The sequence below is a fragment of the Rutilus rutilus genome (genome assembly GCF_951802725.1).
Source record: "Rutilus rutilus genome assembly, chromosome: 7".
In the NCBI taxonomy this organism is placed as follows: Eukaryota; Metazoa; Chordata; class Actinopteri; order Cypriniformes; family Leuciscidae; genus Rutilus; species Rutilus rutilus.
Window position 1 is genome coordinate 1,255,001 of NC_140221.1, and position 20,288 is coordinate 1,275,288.

Here is a 20,288-nt window from a genome sequence, read left to right on the forward strand (position 1 = left end):
CACTGTTCGTATCACTGAGATCAAGAGCGGAGATTCAGATATGATAATGAGCGTTTGGTTTCTGACCAATCAGAGCAGAGCAGCTCTCAGAGAGGCGGGGCTTAGAGAGACTGAATCCTCTATGGAAGCGTTTCAGACACTGAGAGGAAAGAGCTGACGCTGCAGTGGAGATTATGAGGAATTAGGCCTTTAAAATGGCATATTAGGGGCACTTTAATATAAAGTGTCACTGTATTTAACAATGTGTGTCATAGACTAGACACAGGAGAGCAATATTCACCTGATTTGCATATTCTGCAGTGCTGTTTGCTCCTCTTCCCTGATCTTTGCATTAGTCTCGGACACTTACTGGTTCTTCTACGGCATCACTGCAAAAAAACAAAAAATCCTTTGGGAAACTCTATTTTTCATTCCCATGATTATTTTTATGTGGAATTCATGAGATTGGAGAGGGAAACATTTCCCCGCTTCTGCTCCGGTCAGCAAACTTCAGGAGTGATGTGTCATGGCTGACAGTGATGTGTGTGTACGTCACATGACATCTCTCTCTCTCTGATGTCATCACTCCAGTTGGCTGAGCTTTATTAATTACAGATGTCCGAGTATCACAGGAATACTCCACATGATTCATAATTCATAAAGTGAGAGAAAGCACAACTCCACAGACTGACCTTTAACTCTCAAACCCTTTCAATACGCATTAGTTTCGAAGCGAATGCATTTCACTGATAAAAATGTAGTTAAGTAAATAAAAAACAAAGGTAATTTCTTAGAAATGAAAGCGTAAATCTCAACGATATAAAATCTAAAAAGTAAAACCTGCTCAACTTTTCTAATACTGGTGTTCCCATCATGCACTGGGGCATTAATAATTAATAAGTTTGATTTATGTACTGTTTTCCAGCTGTATTTACACCGGTTTATCATTGCTTTTGTTGTTAGTTTTGGTAACTTGCCATTTTGTGGATTCATTTTCTACTCAAAATGACACATTCATATTCATAAACGATCTATCGAATGTTACGTCATCCAAGTATTGAGTTCTCTGTGTTACTTCTATAATGTAGATCCAGTAGCGTATGGAATCGATATCTACTGTATTATTTACTTAGATGTTTTTAAGTAAAGCATACACTTTACAAGTGTGGTTTAATTCAGTGTTATATTGTCGGAGTAAAACGTTTATTGTGTAAAATTCACTCAGCTCTATATGCACTGTAAAATATATATATATATATATATATATTTATTTTTTTTCATTATTTGTTACCACAACTTTTTATCTTTTGTCAAATCAATTCAGATAATTATTGTGGTTCAGATTACACCATATTTTGAGTTTCTATTGATTAAACTAATCTCCTTTATTGCATTAACTAAATTTTTTAATTTCAATCAACTCAACATTTAAAGGCAATCTGGTAACTTACTTTTTTAAGTTAAACCAACAATATACTTTTTACAGTGTGTGAAAGTAAATAAATTAAATATAATTAAATGTTAAGTGTCAATTAAATGTCAAATGAATGTTAAGTTCAATAGTAAGTTGATTTGACCTGATAATAGCAGAGCACTAGAGTTTACTTAAAATGTGATTTTACCAAGTAAATCCTACAAGTAATTTTTTCCAGTGCCGTGTTTTTATCTGACGTGTGCTCTTCTTACCGCCTTCAGGACGGGTGAGTGTGTTTCAGACGGGACAGAGCGCTTGTCCTCCTGACCCACAGGCCGAACTCTAGCGCGCTTTAACATCTCTCTCTCTATCTCCTGTTTGAAACTGTTTCTTCACACCGACAGAAAGAGTTTGAGGCGCAAAGCAGCATTTCTGTCGGAGAGCTCAACGTGCGGAGCCGAAATCACTTCATTGTGCAGTAATTATGTGTGAGTTCAGGATGGTTCAGTCGGGAACAGGGATGATGGCTGTGGCTTTCTGTTTCCCAGAGAAAGAGATGCATTAGTGTTTCGCGTTGAGTTGATTTATGTGTTATATTTGATATCTAACCTGACTGACATAAAGGCTGTCAATATGCAGTTTATACTCTTACATTATGTTCTTTCTCCGTCCGTGCAACAAATGCGTGTTCTTAAATGAGAGGTTTTCTGGCGTATCTCAACGGTGGCGGTGTGACCTATTTTATGACACTTTAAAATAAGTCAGAGCTATAGAAATGTAGGCTACAACCTAACACTTGTTTTACTTTCTCAGTCTGTGTAAACCTAGGTAGGGTTCAGAGTATTCATTTTTCCCCACATGTCTAGTACAATTATGTGATTTTGTTGCATTAATACAGTGTACAGTTTTTCTTTGATTGACCCTGTGAACTGTGACAACATGCCCCATACATTATAACATGACCATATGACAGATTTACATGTTATCTGATCTAATCAAAAAAATATACAAGACAAACTAAAATATTTTCTCAATAAAATACAATTAACTTTTTTTTTTAAATATGTAATAATGGCATTTTTTAATAATTAAAAATAGTGTAATTATTGAGTTTGACAACAAACTGTCTTTATTCACCTTTTTCTCATGGTTTCTCAATAGAATTCATAAAAGTATAGAATAGAATATCATAGTTCTAACAGGGGCTCATTGTAGCGCAGTGTGACAACATGCCCCGCCTGCATCCGCATTAAAGGACGATCTCAAAAATCAGAGATGAAAAATGAACATAAGAAATGTACTTTTGCTGTGGGTAAATAAATGTTCAGTGATTAATATCTTCCAAAGATGTATTAATTTTGTCCGAATTTTTTGCTCTATATAGTGCTGCTATGGCAACTAAATACACTAAGTTTCATCATGCTGACGTGTGGAAAGTTTTAAACCATGTGTGTTAGTTAACTCACCGCTCACCCCTACTCATATTTACATGTAAATATAAAGATGCATATTCATAAAGACACATACACAGCATGCCAGTACTGTATGTCTGCCTGTTTTCACTGGTGTGACTGTCATCCTCGTCACTCTCAGCTGATAAAGGATCAGTCCTGCCGCAGTTTTCTGCTGTTTTTGGGGGTGTTCTTCACATCTCTCAACACACAGCCTCAGACTGTTTTCAGTCAATGCATGAATTGTAAAAAACAGATGAACACTCTCTGTGCCTAAATTCTGATTGGATGATGGAGGCAGATATTTGTCCGTGTCTAAATCCGGCTCCGTGTGCATTGGTCCTTTTTGACCAGAAATACCCCATAAATTTACTGTGAAAAGTTCAAAATCCGTCCAATTTTTTTAGCACTAAATGTGACGCAAACTTGGATACTAGAAGTGTAAATCAGGATTTCTTTTTCTTTTCTTTAGTCCCTTTTTTCCAGGCCGACATGGCTTTGGTTAGGTGTTTTGCTTGGCCAGTGCACTGGAGTTCTGGATCCGTGGCTTTGACTGGTTTTAACTCTTTTGCGGCTGACTGGAACAGGGTTAATAAACAGTGTGCAGAAACCTATAGAGCGACCCGCTGATGAGCATGTGACCCGCTCTGATGATGTCACCGCTGACACATGACCTCGTTACCCTGAGCTCAACAAACGCTCTTTTAATGAGACACTCGTCCGCGCCTGTCACGCCGTTGTTCTGTTGTGTGCCCTCCTGAGACCCAGAAAAATAAGTTTTATGAATTTTAGTATTTTTTTTTTCATGTCATCACATTATTTAGAGCATAAGAATCAAATGGTAAAAAAAAAAACACTCTTTTTGAAAAATGATATTTTTTCCATATGTTATGCTGTAGTGGACACCTGCACCCAGTTGTTTAATAAAATAAATAAACTGACATGTATAGGCAAAAACTATTTTTGTTTTTGTTTTAGCAAAATTTGTATAAAGATGATTCTCAACTATTTTATGAAAGATATAACGGAATAAATTGATATACAATTTTACTTTATGCAAACCGTGGGTAAAATTGCCATAAATGAATTTTCCCATTCAATAGAATGTATCTGCACACTGTATCTAATTTGCACATTAATGTGTTCTTGGGGAAACATGTAATAAAATAAGAAGTGTAATAATGGGAGTAATAATTGGCAACATTTTAATAATAATAATATCTAATATTTCATAGGAATATGAAAATGCCTGTCCCAGAATGTCCCAGAATGCCTGATAAACATGATTAAAGTCCAGGAATCATTGCCCTTTTCTGTCACAGAAAGTCATATTTTGATTGAAACCCCATAAAGTTTTCCTGAGATGTTGGTTTATGAAATACAATTCGAAAAGTAGATAATAATTGCAATATCATATTTCCATAAGAGTGCTGCATTTGATCACTAGATTAAAACTAAACACAGTCCTGGTATTCAATGCATTCTGAATGTTTGCACATTAAACACACTGACAAAACTTTCTTTCATTAATAGCTGGCAGAATGCACCGCAAACTAATGCTTTTAGACTTGATAGTAGACAGCAGCTCATATTCGGCCGGTGTGTGAGTGTGTGTGTGTGTGTCAGTGAGTTCAGCTAATAACTAATTGCTCCACTTTAATCCTAGTTGTTCCTAATCTCATTAGCTGTGGTTGTGGATTAAGCAGCGAGTAATCCACCAGACCATTAGAAAGAGCAGCTGTGTGTCTGATTAATCAAAGAAATCAGCCCAAGCTAATTCATCCCACGATTGTAGAATTCAGCACTTATTTACAGTCTCGAAATATTATATTATATTCACAATATAGCCTGCTAAATATCTCAACTCTGCATAAGTATCTGATGCTTTTTTTGCCTGTAAGTGTGATGAAGACACTCGTAGTGAAGCGTGAAACATTCATGCAGGATCTCGACCTTTCACTTAATTGAGGGACTAGTTGTGACACACTAGACGGATGTCTCACACACACTTGCGCTGCTGAGATCAAACGTGTGCATGTCGGGGAAACGATGGCCTTTTTGTGACACACTTCTCGCACTGCGTGACCTGCTGAGCCTCTCAGTGTGTGCCACACACACACACACACACACACACACACACACACACACACACACACACACACACACACACAATATCAAGACTTCAAAGTCTGCAGGTGCTAATAAGGCAGTATAATATCTCACACACGACACGAACAAGAGCACTGCTAATCACACACAGACAAAACTAGCTTGATCAATCAACAAGAAGTTCATTTCAGTGTATTTAGATTACAGGATTCAGTGTTTTTTAAACAAATTCGTTGAGTAAAAATCAAATCTCCTCATCTTTGATCTCCAAAATGACGTTTAAAAGTTTTTTTCCTTGAAAATATCTTGAATGTAACTCGACACTCTTGCCTCATTTAGTATTCACGGTTCTATGAATATGCAAATGAGCCCCGCCTCCACTCACTCACTCAGCTCAGAGATCCACTGGTTGATGATCACACGTTGATCTGATTGGTTACAAGGTAGTTTGTGACGTCAGAAACACCAGCGATTTCAAAGCGTGTTTTTGAGACTGTCTTTGGTTCACTGCAGTTTTAAGGAGGAAATACTCAGCAATGGTGTCGACTTATGAACTTACACATGCTTTGTCTTAAAGCACATTAAAAACACCACATAGACACATAAACAACATTAAACGCTGGATTTTCACCACAGGGGGACTTTAAATTAGTTGCATTTGTTGTGTTTTATTTTTTTCATAGAGTGTCAGAGAATCCCAGGAAACACGTGCATATTAATTTCCAATATCAAGCCTTTAAAATGATATGAATGATACTATATCTTAATGTCTGTGCAGTGACTAGAGGTCTGAGTTCATTGGGTCAGCAGGAACAGGATTATCTGGCGTCGTCCTTCAGGAGAATTAGTGCAGTCGTCCGTCCGGCCAGTGTGTCAGTCTCTGTGTGTTCATGCTGGATGCGTTTCCTTGATCCTAATGGATATGTGGAGTTGAGAAGGAAAGGTCAACCAGTTGTTTAATGCTGAAAACCGGTGATTTCCGAGAAGCTTGATGGTGCTTTTGGAGAGTCGGGTGATCTGAGATCTATCTGCTTGTTTTGGTTATTAACATGAGATTTCATTTGAAAGATGATGCTCTGGTTACGGCAAAATATTGAAACGCACTGAATGTGACCAGTCCGGTTTTAATCTAGGAAACCTCCATCATTGTGACTCTGAGGTGTTTTGTCTGGACGGTGAGATTTGTGAACTGTGGATCATGTCGACCGAAGCGTTTCCTCTGAGCGGGGCTCAGATGGCCATGTGTCGTCTGGTTCATCGGGGTCCCAGACCTCAGGTCACGCTGAGACCTCTGAACCTGGAGCTCGGGGGGTATGTTGAGAAGACACGTGCCAAACCAAAGTGCAGGTACACCGAACTTTCCCAGCAAGGCTCTCTCAAAGTTATGAACAAACCTTAGTCATGTTAATAGAACAAATAACAAATATATGTTCTCAAAACGTTAGAACAAAAACATGTATGGATGCATGATGTATATCGGCATCGGCTGATATATGTTCATTTTTAATGTTATCATTATCGGCCCGATAAGAAAAATTGGCTGATATATTAAAGCTGATAAATAATGGATTATTAGCTGAGACACTTGTTCAACATGATGGTTATGCTTGGAATATGATTGAAAAGGAAAATACAGTGAAGTGCAACATGTGCAGCGCAAGTCTGTCGTTTAGGCTAAACGTTATAATAAGAACATCATTATTATTGTGTGTTTGGGACACAGATTTTATTGGTGAGACTTTTGTTTTTGCAATCAGGCTCTCAAAAATGATGTAAAAATTTGAATTTAGATTTATCTGACAATATGGGCCTATCTTACACCCGGCGCAATGTGTTTTTGCTAGTTTCAGCCCGACGCAGTTTTCATTTTCACGTCCTGCGCCGCGTTGTTTAAATAGTAAATGCATTTGCGCCCATTTGTGCATCCATGAGCTGCTGGTCTGAGAACGAGTGTGTGTCTGGCGCATTGTTGGAGCGTTGCTATTTTGAGGAACAGAAATAGACTGCAATATTTTTTACTATCTTTTTTTTTGTTATTTAATGAGCGCGTTAGTAATGTGCGCCTATAGGTGGGTCCACAACGCGCGTACACTCTGCTGAGTCTGCTTATTACACACACAGGGACGCACAGCAGCACACAAACATGCCAAATATTTCAAATAAAAGGATTACAATGTAAAAGATTATTATTGTGTGCATAAAGATATGGTGAATCCGGCTTGTCCTGTAGATGTTCTGCTTGCGCACTTTGACCTCGCGCATGAGCAGATCCGTTGCGCTCTGGTGATGCGTTCGGTCTTTCCACTATCAGATTCCGTCATGTAAATAGCGAATCCGCCATGGCGCGAGCGCAACTGGCATTTAAAGGGAATGGGGGTTGAGACTCTAATTGGTTTAATGCACGTAAATCCCAAAACACACCCATTACTCATTATGAGAATAGGGACAACCCTTTTAGATCATGCGCCGGGAGCGCCGACCATTTTTCCCGTCGTTAAACTAGCAAAAGTGGATTCGGACGCCCTAAGTGAACTTGCGCCGTGCACTTTAGACCATGAGCTTAGATCGTTAAAATAAGGCCCAAAATGTGTTATCGGCTTTCAAATATAAAGATTTATCGGTATTGGCTAAATGTTTCATATCGGTGCATCCCTAAAAACATGATTTATACATCGTTCATGGAACATTTAAATGTTTCAGTTGGAACATTTTTAAATGTAACGACTAGTTTCGGAATGTTCAGAGAACATTCAAAAGTAACGTTTCCATAATGTTTGAAGAATGATGAAATGAAATGTTCCCTTAACCACGAAATATAGATGTATATTATAGTATATTATTTGCTCTGTCAATGATCACTGTGTTGATATCACCTTCAGTGGGGTTTAAAAGTCAATTAATACGGTAATATTAATATACAATGGTAGAGAACAAAATTAAAACTGAATTGAGCTGAATAATGACACTAACTCTGAACATTATCACTGTTATTAGACTGATTTGAATCATAAATCGGTCTGAATCACGACACTACTGTCGTCTGTAGATCTGCTTTAGAGCTGAAGTTTAATTTGTTGATTATAATAATTGATGAATTTTATCGTACAACATTAGCACTGTTATTTTCCTGTTTAACTTTAAACACTTTGTGAAACAATAGAAATAAAGGTGACTTGACTTATCTATTACTGATGCTCATATTTAGGGTCTGAGATGTGAAATATTAATATGCCACGTTCTTGACTTGGTAAAATGAATGTACTGATCTCAGATGTGAGGGTGCAGAAATCTTTTCATGCCAGACAGCAAGAAACCACCTAGAAACCACTCATATCGTTTCAGAGAAATGTAAAAATCTTGTGGTTTTTCTTGCTTCAGAGAGGAAAGAAACGTGTCCCAGTTTAAAACAAAGCAGAGGTGGATGTGGGTCCGTCTACTTCTCAGGCCAACATTTTTTCCTGACCGCAGAACTGAATAAATCTCTCTCGGTCTACAGCAGCCAAGCCAAAACCATGAGCGTTTCAGACATTAATGGAAAAGAAGCTCTTGTCAAAGCATGGTTAGATATAATTGCTTTCAGACCAATAATGCTCCGAGAGCGCTATGGAAATATGTTTTATGTTTAACTGTGATGAGAATGCAAGACTTGTATAGTGTGAGAAATACATAACCGATCAAACAAAGAGGAAAACAAACAAATATTCGAAAGTTCCACTCATCGATATCCATGAAATAAACACCTTTTAGACCACCAGATGTAAATAAGCCTTAGTTACTCAATTTCAGTGGTTTTACCACAGACATGATGATGCCACCGACTAAAGTAATGTATTGCATTTGCCTTGAAATGAGCATTTGTGTTTTATAGTAAGTCGTATAACAGCCTGAACTGCGTCCGGAGACAAATAACAAAACAGTGAAATAATCTGACTGAATATCATAACAAACATATTTCATTATACCTTTAGCCCAGCTGAGTTCTTCGTGGCACAGTGTCAGATGTGCCAATCAAAATGTGACTTTGTGAAACAGACTGTCCAAAAATTTTGCACTTTTTCACATTTATTCTGACTGAGAGGACAGACTATATTTACACTGCCATTCAAACGTTTGGGATCGGTAAGATTTATTATGTTTTTAAAAGAAGACTCTTTAAAGCTGCATTTATTTGATAAAAAAAAAAAAAAAAAAAAAAAACTGTAATATTGTGAAATATTATTATAATGTAAATCAGCTGTTTTCTATGTGAATATACAGTAAAGTGTAATTTATTCCTGTGATCAAAGCTGAATTTTCAGCATCATTACTCCAGTCTTCAGTGTCACATGATCCTTCACAAATCATTCTAATATAAATATTTTAATGCTTAAGAAACATTTATGATTATTATCAGTGTTGAAAGAGTTTTCAGGATTCTTTGATGAATAGAGAGAGAATTTATTTTATCAAATAAATGCAGCCTTGGTGAGCAGAAGAGAGTTATTTTAAAAACAAAAAAATCTTGCCGATGCCAAACTTTTTGTATGTATTATATTACATACTGTACATATTACAGTTTTTTTTTTTTACAATCTCTAGGACACATTTCTCAATACTTTAATTAATTGCTCACTTTTTAAAGACTCTTCACACAGTGATCACGACTGCAGTCTATGTGTGTTAAACTCTGGATCTTTTATCATTACTTTGGCACAAAATGCATTCAACAACAACATCCTTCAGATGACTTGAATTCTTTCCTCACTGAGACACAAAGACAGCCAAAACTCACTGAACCCGCAGAGTCATTCCTCTAACATTTCTAAATGTTGCTACTTGTTTCAGAACGTTCAGAGAACATATAACACAGAATGTAACACTCAAATGTAACACAGAATGTAACAGAATGCAAAACTGAAGTGTAACAGAATGCAACACTCAAATGTAACACAGAACGTAACACTCAAATGTAACAGAATGTAACACTCAAATGTAACACATAATGTAACAGAATGCAACACTCAAGTGTAACAGAATGCAAAACTGAAGTGTAACAGAATGCAACACTCAAATGTAACACAGAACGTAACACTCAAATGTAACAGAATGTAACACTCAAATGTAACACATAATGTAACAGAATGCAACACTCAAGTGTAACAGAATGCAAAACTGAAGTGTAACAGAATGCAACACTCAAGTGTAACAAATAATGTAACACTAAAATGTAACAGAATGCAACACTCAAATGTAACACATAATGTAACTCAAATGTAACACAGAATGTAACACTCAAATGTAACAGAATGTAACACTCAAATGTAACACAGAACGCAACACTCAAATGTAACAGAATGTAACACTCAAATGTAACAGAATGTAACACTCAAATGTAACACAGAACGTAACACTCGAATGTAACAGAATGTAACACTCAAATGTAACACAGAACGTAACACTCAAATGTAACACAGAACGTAACACTCAAATGTAACAGAATGTAACACTCAAATGTAACACAGAACGCAACACTCAAATGTAACAGAATGTAACACTCAAATGTAACAGAATGTAACACTCAAATGTAACAGAATGTAACACTCAAATGTAACACAGAACGCAACACTCAAATGTAACAGAATGTAACACTCAAATGTAACAGAATGTAACACTCAAATGTAACAGAATGTAACACTCAAATGTAACACAGAACGTAACACTCAAATGTAACAGAATGTAACACTCAAATGTAACAGAACGCAACACTCAAATGTAACAGAATGTAACACTCAAATGTAACACAGAACGCAACACTCAAATGTAACAGAATGTAACACTCAAATGTAACAGAACGTAACACTCAAATGTAACACAGAACGTAACACTCAAATGTAACAGAATGTAACACTCAAATGTAACACAGAACGCAACACTCAAATGTAACAGAATGTAACACTCAAATGTAACAGAATGTAACACTCAAATGTAACAGAATGTAACACTCAAATGTAACACAGAACGTAACACTCAAATGTAACAGAATGTAACACTCAAATGTAACACAGAACGCAACACTCAAATGTAACAGAATGTAACACTCAAATGTAACAGAATGTAACACTCAAATGTAACAGAATGTAACACTCAAATGTAACAGAACGCAACACTCAAATGTAACAGAACGTAACACTCAAATGTAACAGAATGTAACACTCAAATGTAACACAGAACGCAACACTCAAATGTAACAGAATGTAACACTCAAATGTAACAGAATGTAACACTCAAATGTAACAGAATGTAACACTCAAATGTAACAGAATGTAACACTCAAATGTAACACAGAACGTAACACTCAAATGTAACAGAATGTAACACTCAAATGTAACAGAACGCAACACTCAAATGTAACAGAATGTAACACTCAAATGTAACACAGAACGCAACACTCAAATGTAACAGAATGTAACACTCAAATGTAACAGAATGTAACACTCAAATGTAACACAGAACGTAACACTCAAATGTAACAGAATGTAACACTCAAATGTAACACAGAACGTAACACTCAAATGTAACAGAATGTAACACTCAAATGTAACACAGAACGCAACACTCAAATGTAACACAGAACGCAACACTCAAATGTAACACAGAACGCAACACTCAAATGTAACAGAATGTAACACTCGAATGTAACAGAATGTAACACTCAAATGTAACACAGAACGTAACACTCAAATGTAACAGAATGTAACACTCAAATGTAACACAGAACGTAACACTCAAATGTAACAGAATGTAACACTCAAATGTAACACAGAACGCAACACTCAAATGTAACAGAATGTAACACTCGAATGTAACAGAATGTAACACTCAAATGTAACACAGAACGTAACACTCAAATGTAACAGAATGTAACACTCAAATGTAACACAGAACGCAACACTCAAATGTAACACAGAACGCAACACTCAAATGTAACACAGAACATAACACTCAAATGTAACAGAATGTAACACTCAAATGTAACACAGAATGTAACTCTCAAATGTAACAGAACGTGATGTTCCCTGTGTTTTCCAGGATGGAAGCCTCTTGTCTGGAGCTGGCACTGGAGGGGGAGAGACTGTGTAAAGCGGGGGATTTTAAAGGCGGTACTGCATTCTTCGAAGCTGCTGTTCAGGTGGGAACCGAAGATCTGAAGACCCTCAGTGCCATCTATAGTCAGCTGGGAAACGGATACTTCTACCTGAAGGAGTACGGGAAAGCGCTGGAGTACCATCGGCACGACCTCACACTCGCTCGGTGAGGACCAACAACTGATAGAGTCAAACTAACCTTTCAGTTTCATGCGGCATTGAAAATAAACCGAGTTGCATTTTAATCTAGGACGATCGGGGATCGGATCGGAGAAGGGAAAGCCAGTGGGAATCTGGGAAACACTCTGAAGATTTTGGGTCGATATGATGAAGCAGCCGTGTGCTGTCAGAGACACCTGGATATTTCTCAAGAACAAGGAGACAAGGTGAGACAACCAGCCTCATCACAGCTGACTGGAGATTCATCAGACGGTTAATGCATTAGGGCTGTCAAATAAAAATTTGAATTCTGAATATTCGTCAAAAAAACACAAAAAAACTGCACATTTGAATGCAAAAACAGTGTATCAAATTTTTGGTGTGTCAAGAGGCCGAGACATGATAGTGACGTAACTGACGCGGTTTGTTTCATTACCTAATGTTAACAAATACAACCTTTGATTTAAATAATGTATTACTAAATGTTGAAACTAATATTAACTAAGATTAATAAATGCTGTAGAAGTATTGTTCATTCTTAGTTCATGTTAACTAATGTTAACTAATAAACCTTATTGTAAAGCGTTACCGTTTATGTTAGCTTATCTAGGATCGCGCAGTGAGGTTGCATTGTTAATGTGAACAATGTCGGCAAAAGGCCTGCTGACGAAAACACTCTCAGTTGGAGGCAAAAATGGTGCAACGACACACTTGACCAAACCTGCACATTGGTCAGAGCTGAGTGTGTGTGTGTGTGAGTGTGTGTTTCATCAGCTGGAAACACTGTCAACAGAAAGCGCTCAGCACTCGCTCAGATCAAGTTGACCGTCTGGTGTTTTTGATGAACAATATGTAGATGTAGTGAGTAGAAGTGAGTGTTTCTGAATGTCAGTTTGCTATTGTGTGTTCATGTAGTTCTTTACGCTGTGTGTTGAAGTGTTTTCTCAGGTTACTGATGCACAAACACAGTTTAACACTATCATAACCTAATTTTCCTTGCATGCACATTAAAGGTCCCGTTCTATGTGATCCCATGTTTCAAACTTTAGTTAGTGTGTAATGTTGTTGTTAGAGTATAAATAATATCTGTAAAATTATAAAGCTCAAAGTTCAATGCCAAGCGAGATATTTTATTTAACAGAAGTTGACTACAAAAAACGGCTGGATTGGACTACACCCCTCTACATCCTGCTTTAATGATGTCACTAGAACCGTAACCTCCGCCCACAGGAACACAGGCGTATTGATGGCGAAATGTCAACAGACGTGGTTGATGTTTATCTATAATCGGATACCGCAAAAGTTTAATTCGAAGTTGTTAGTTTGCTCTGTCCATTTCACCACGGACTGTTTTTCTAACCTGGATTAATATCAAGCAGACTTCTCTCAGCGTTTCATACTGACGAAGGGGACAATTTCAACTATATTCCAGCAAGCGGTAAGTAGTGATTTAATATGGAAGTAGCGATCACTCTTCACATCGTTCGTTTCTCTTAGTAGGATGAAAATAATCTTACTTAAACTGTGATTAATATACAGAAAGTGATCAAAGAACAATCCCTTTCCAATCGCCCAAGCTGTCAATCACACAGAGTTTATCTGGACACTTGCCAACACTCGTTATGAAATCAATGACGCTGTTAAGCTGCACAACGAAGCTCTTACTGTATTTATATGCCTCATGTTTGCATTGGTGAAATCATTAGTGATAGTGCAGAAACTGCGTTGCAATGATAAGATCTTTCACGCGATCAACAGACTGTCATCTGCTCAGTGCTCATCACTGCAACCTTTTATGTGATGGGAATAGATCTAAATACTTAAAAAACTTCTCATGATTCGTTAATCGAGATAGCTGTAATAGTAAAAACGTATAATAGCTGTAATAGTAAAAGTTTTCCAGATAGTTCCACATTTAATGCCAGATATTTCATATGCAAGCATGTCAGCCAATCACAGCAGAGGGCGTTTACACTGAAGTCTCACAGCAGACACGCCCCTTCAAACAGAGTGTTCAAACCAGGGAATGAAATCAGGCTAGGAAATATGCCTTTTATTTCTAAATTATAAAAAAATTTTATCTAAAAAACATACTAACATTATAAGGGCACCCCTGGAAACATTATTAAATAATAAAAATAATCCATGGAATGGGACCTTTAAGGAAATTATATTTTATTTAAAGGGGTCATATAATGCCATTTTTGTACAAGTTAATATGATTCTTTAGGATCTAAATGAAAAGTTTGTAATATACTTTAATTAAAAATTCTCATTAGTATTGTAAGAAAACACTCATTTTACCTGGTCAAAAACAGCTCTGTTTTCAGCACGCCGTTTAAGTGCATGTGTCTTTAAATGATAATGAGCTTTGCTCACCCCGCCCCTCTGTTCTGTGCGTACACCGTTTGTAACACAATAACCATAACGCATTGTTCATTATAAACGTGGGATTATGAATTATATTGAGAACGTCGTACATAGAAAACATGCCGTAATGTACCCTGAGTGTAAACCTTAGCTGCATTCATCGTGAAGCGTGCAGCAAGCGATTTGCAAAGATTAATATAAATATTAATATAAAGGTTAATAAAACGTTACACTCACTTCTTCTTCTGGAGGTGCAGCAGGAACACGAATAGTTGGTACCGATCCTTTTTTCAGGAGCAGCTTCTTTATACTGACCCTCGTTTGTAAAGCAGTCTGGTGAGAAATGATTCGCGCAAACATGAAAACATTGACATTGATCGAGGGGAATATTCCCTTCGAAAACAAACTCAGCCACTGCGTCTTCAGCGGTTCGGATTTAGGAACATCAAAATGACTGATGTGTGCCTTATTACACCCAAGAACAGAACACCACAGTCGCTTAGACGCCATTCTGCTCATAGACAGTGCTCCAGCGTATCAACAATGACCACGCCGGTCCGCGCGGAGTATGATTGACAGCCCGCTCACGAGCGAGGGCGGGTCTGTGTTGAAACGCTGCTGTCAATCAACAATCGTGGGAGGGGCGTCCGACCTTGTGACGTCACATGGTCGAACGGCTTGATTTGAGATGGGGGAAAACATATAAGAAGATAAAAAAAAAAAACACTGGATGGATTTTTATCATTTTATGATGGTTGTGTACAGGCACTGCCAACACACACTTCAGTACAATCAACTTGTAAAAGTGCATGTACCATTATATGACCCCTTTAAGAACAATTGTTTCAAAAGTTAATGCACTTTAAAAAGTGAATGTCATTTCATTTCAATAAAAGATGCGATGCTTGATTTGGTTTATATTTGCTCATTGCGCTCGCTTGCACCCTCTTGTGGACGTAGGAGACAATAAAGCACTTTTTTTCTCTAACATTAAAGGGATATTTCACCGCTGGAAAGATGAATGTATATTTAAATTGGGTCATTTATGTAGCAGAAATGTGACATTATTTTAGAAGTTGCATGGTGCCTTCTAGACTGAGAAAAGACAGAAAATGTATTTTTGACTCATGTGGATGAAAGACAACAACTCCCAGAATGCACTTGTTTCGCTGCCCTACGAAGCCACTCTCAAGCCACGCCTACCGGTTACAGAGGGCAGTATCGGAAGAAATTATACAACTAGGCTTCTAGTCGACTCGAAACTGAAACTGAAAAGAAGACGTTTTATCGTGAGATCCCCCTATGGGTGGGTTGAAAACATGCAGAACGAGCTCCTCCTATTGGCTGGAGTCTCTCGCCTCTGGCCAAAAGAGCCTCTGATGACGCTAAATGACGATTTTTGCGTCATCTGAGGTTTTTTTCCAGAAACACAATACAGAAATCTCTCGTCTCAGGGGGACATGAGGGAGGGAAGCACGGTCATGCCAGAATACTAACTGTTTCTACTGATACAAAGCTTAATGCTAATCGGTGAAGTATCCCTTTAAGCATTGCCTTTAGAATTCGAATTTTGCTAATATAAAAAAAAAAAAATTCGAATTTAGTTTTTCAGCCATTTTGACAGCCCTTATGCACATTGATGGTTTTTATAAACAAACAACCCGCAGATATAAAGAGTTTTATATTCTAGTTGCTTTCGACCAAAACTGAACTGTGGAGTGATTTTTTTTTTTAAACACCTTCAGGAGAACTTCAGCACATCTTTATATGTAATTTCATTATAACTTCTATTGTCTTTGCTTTAAAGTGACCTGCTGAATGTACTGACAAGCACAAACTGAAATATACTTTAATGTAATTTCTATTGAAACTTGTATGTCATGCAATTTATTACATTTAAAATACATTAACTTTAAATGTAATATTAAATAACACACTACAGTTAAAATTATAATCAATGTGCTTTAGTATGTTAATCAACACAAACCATGAGTTAAAATATACTTTAAAGCAAAACTTTTTATTTGACATGGTTGTGGTTTGCTATTGGCTGATCTCATGTGAGTGACAGGTTGCCCCGCCCTCTTCATCAGAGAGGAGAAGAGATGCTGCAAGAGAAACTTATTCTCATTCAAGATTATTATAACAACAATGATGTGCACTGATAAACCATTTATGATAAACACTGCAATTTTCCCTCAATTGTGATTTCATGGTGACGAAACAGTCATGAGAATGCACTCTCTTTAAGTACAAGTGAAGTAAAGTCTCCCTGTAGTCAATAATTGTATCCCTTAAAACTCATCTTTGATCACCAAAATTACATATTTAAATGTTTTTTTCCTGCCTTAAAATAGCTTGACTGGAACTCGACACCCTTGCCTCATTTAGTATGTGCGGTTCTATGAATATGCAAATGAGCCCCGCCTCCACTCACTCACTCAGCTCAGAGATCCACTGGTTGACGATCACACGTTGATCTGATTGGTTACAAGGTAGTTTGTGACGTCAGAAACACCAGCGATTTCAAAGCGTGTTTTTGAGACTGTCTTTTAACATTTCTGCTTATATAGAACCTTTTTGGCATGAAGTCTTTTTAAAAATGGAGTCAAGAACCCTAGAGTTCTATATATATGGAACCACATTGAATGTTTTTTCTGAGGTTTCAGAGTCAGAAAGGTTTGATTCTGGTCTGTTGAAGTGAAAAGCTGCTGTTCTGAATGTGTTGTTGCAGGTCGGCGAGGCCAGGGCTCTGTATAACATCGGGAACGTGTTTCATGCCAAAGGAAAGCAGCGTCTGTGGGGCTGCGCTCAAGATCCCGGAGATCTTCCGTCCGATGTCAGAGACACGCTTCAGAGAGCCACGGCTTTCTACGAGTGAGTCCCACTGTAAACCCTAATGCTCAAAGTAATTAATTGGTTTGAGTAGAGCCAACTCAAATTATACAAATTAGTTCCATCAAATTACCTTCTGTCAGGGTCACCATCGTCAAATACAATTGACAATTAGCATATAGTTTGGATTGGCGGTATGGTTCTGTTCTGGGCAAGAACTCCCTGCACATCCATGCAGTCTAGCATGAATATGAACAGAACCAACAAAAATGTTTTGCAAATATCATTAGTGTCAATATTTTAATGTACAACATAATTTGAGAATTTAGTCTGATTCAAAGCGGAATCAGAATGCCAAATCCTGACTGATGAGAGGAGGAGCTGGGGATGGAGGAGGGTAATTCGCTCCTGAGAAACAAGAGGAGCCGGGGAGGGAGGAGGGTAATTCGCTCCTGAGAAACGAGTGGAGCTGGGGATGGAGGAGGGTAATTCGCTCCTGAGAAACTAGAGGAGCCGGGGAGGGAGGAGGGTAATTCGCTCCTGAGAAACTAGAGGAGCCGGGGAGGGAGGAGGGTAATTCGCTCCTGAGAAACGAGTGGAGCTGGGGATGGAGGAGGGTAATTCGCTCCTGAGAAACTAGAGGAGCCGGGGAGGGAGGAGGGTAATTCGCTCCTGAGAAACGAGAGGAGCCGGGGAGGGAGGAGGGTAATTCGCTCCTGAGAAACTAGAGGAGCTGGGGATGGAGGAGGGTAATTCGCTCCTGAGAAACGAGAGGAGCCGGGGAGGGAGGAGGGTAATTCGCTCCTGAGAAACGAGAGGAGCTGGGGAGGGAGGAGGGTAATTCGCTCCTGAGAAACGAGTGGAGTTGGGGAGGGAGGAGGGTAATTCGCTCCTGAGAAACGAGAGGAGCTGGGGACGGAGGAGGGTAATTCGCTCCTGAGAAACGAGAGGACCTAAGGAGGGAGGAGGGTAATTCGCTCCTGAGAAACGAGAGGAGCTGGGGATGGAGGAGGGTAATTCGCTCCTGAGAAACGAGAGGAGCTGGGGACGGAGGAGGGTAATTCGCTCCTGAGAAACGAGAGGACCTGGGGACGGAGGAGGGTAATTCGCTCCTGAGAAACGAGAGGACCTGGGGACGGAGGAGGGTAATTCGCTCCTGAGAAACGAGAGGAGCTGGGGACGGAGGAGGGTAATTCGCTCCTGAGAAACGAGAGGACCTGGGGAGGGAGGAGGGTAATTTGCTCCTGAGAAACGAGAGGAGCTGGGGAGGGAGGAGGGTAATTCGCTCCTGAGAAACGAGAGGACCTGGGGACGGAGGAGGGTAATTCGCTCCTGAGAAACGAGAGGACCTGGGGACGGAGGAGGGTAATTCGCTCCTGAGAAACGAGAGGACCTGGGGACGGAGGAGGGTAATTCGCTCCTGAGAAACGAGAGGAGCCGGGGAGGGAGGAGGGTAATTCGCTCCTGAAAAACGAGAGGAGCTGGGGATGGAGGAGGGTAATTCGCTCCTGAAAAACGAGAGGAGCCGGGGAGGGAGGAGGGTAATTCGCTCCTGAGAAACGAGAGGAGCTGGGGGTGGAAGCTGGGGAGGGAGGAGGGTAATTCGCTCCTGAAAAACGAGAGGAGCTGGGGATGGAGGAGGGTAATTCGCTCCTGAAAAACGAGAGGAGCTGGGGAGGGAGGAGGGTAATTCGCTCCTGAGAAACGAGAGGAGCCGGGGAGGGAGGAGGGTAATTCGCTCCTGAGAAACGAGAGGAGCTGGGGAGGGAGGAGGGTAATTCGCTCCTGAGAAACGAGAGGAGCCGGGGAGGGAGGAGGGTAATTCGCTCCTGAGAAACGAGAGGAGCTGGGGATGGAGGAGGGTAATTCGCTCCTGAGAAACGAGAGGAGCCGGGGAGGGAGGAGGGTAATTCGCTCCTGAGAAACGAGAGGAGCCGGGGAGGGAGGAGGGTAATTCGCTCCTGAGAAACGAGAGGAGCTGGGGAGGGAGGAGGGTAATTCGCTCCTGAGAAACGAGAGGAGCTGGGGATGGAGGAGGGTAATTTGCTCCTGAAAAACGAGAGGAGCTGGGGAGGGAGGAGGGTAATTCGCTCCTGAGAAACGAGAGGAGCCGGGGAGGGAGGAGGGTAATTCGCTCCTGAGAAACGAGAGGAGCCGGGGAGGGAGGAGGGTAATTCGCTCCTGAGAAACGAGAGGAGCCGGGGAGGGAGGAGGGTAATTCGCTCCTGAGAAACGAGAGGAGTTGGGGAGGGAGGAGGGTAATTCGCTCCTGAGAAACGAGAGGAGTTGGGGAGGGAGGAGGGTAATTCGCTCCTGAAAAACGAGAGGAGCCGGGGAGGGAGGAGGGTAATTCGCTCCTGAGAAACGAGAGGAGTTGGGGAGGGAGGAGGGTAATTCGCTCCTGAGAAACGAGAGGAGCCGGGGAGGGAGGAGGGTAATTCGCTCCTGAGAAACGAGAGGAGTTGGGGAGGGAGGAGGGTAATTCGCTCCTGAGAAACAGTGTTGGGAACATTACTTTAAAAAAGTAATTAGTTATAGTTACTCACTACTTGTTCCAAAAAGTAACTGAGTTAGTAACTGAATTACTCTATAATAAAAGTAACTCGTTACCAGGGAAAGTAACTATTTGCGTTACTGTAAAAAAAAAAAAAAAAAAAAAAAAAGTTGCTATATGTCAAAGAATTTGGATTTTTTTGAGCAGTTTTTAAGTCAGTTGAAATGAGTAGAACAGACAGGTGTTTGTACATAACTTTCAATATTTATTGCACGTCGACAGACAGCAAGAGGTTTATCCTGCACTTCAAGCATTATCTTTGTAAGAAAAGTAAACAGTTACACCATATAAAG

General features: G+C 39.4%; 1 protein-coding gene across 2 annotated transcripts in view; it reads left to right on the forward strand.

Moving 5' to 3' along the window:
- The window catches only part of gpsm1b (G protein signaling modulator 1b), a 51,605-nt gene that overhangs the window by 2,171 nt on the left and 29,146 nt on the right, over positions 1-20,288 (forward strand). For both annotated transcript variants that reach the window (XM_084415155.1, XM_084415156.1), the window contains exons 2-4: positions 12,022-12,243; positions 12,328-12,463; positions 17,341-17,483. In XM_084415155.1, the coding sequence (XP_084271281.1) occupies positions 12,022-12,243; positions 12,328-12,463; positions 17,341-17,483 (501 nt within the window). The remainder of the gene's footprint in view (positions 1-12,021; positions 12,244-12,327; positions 12,464-17,340; positions 17,484-20,288) is intronic.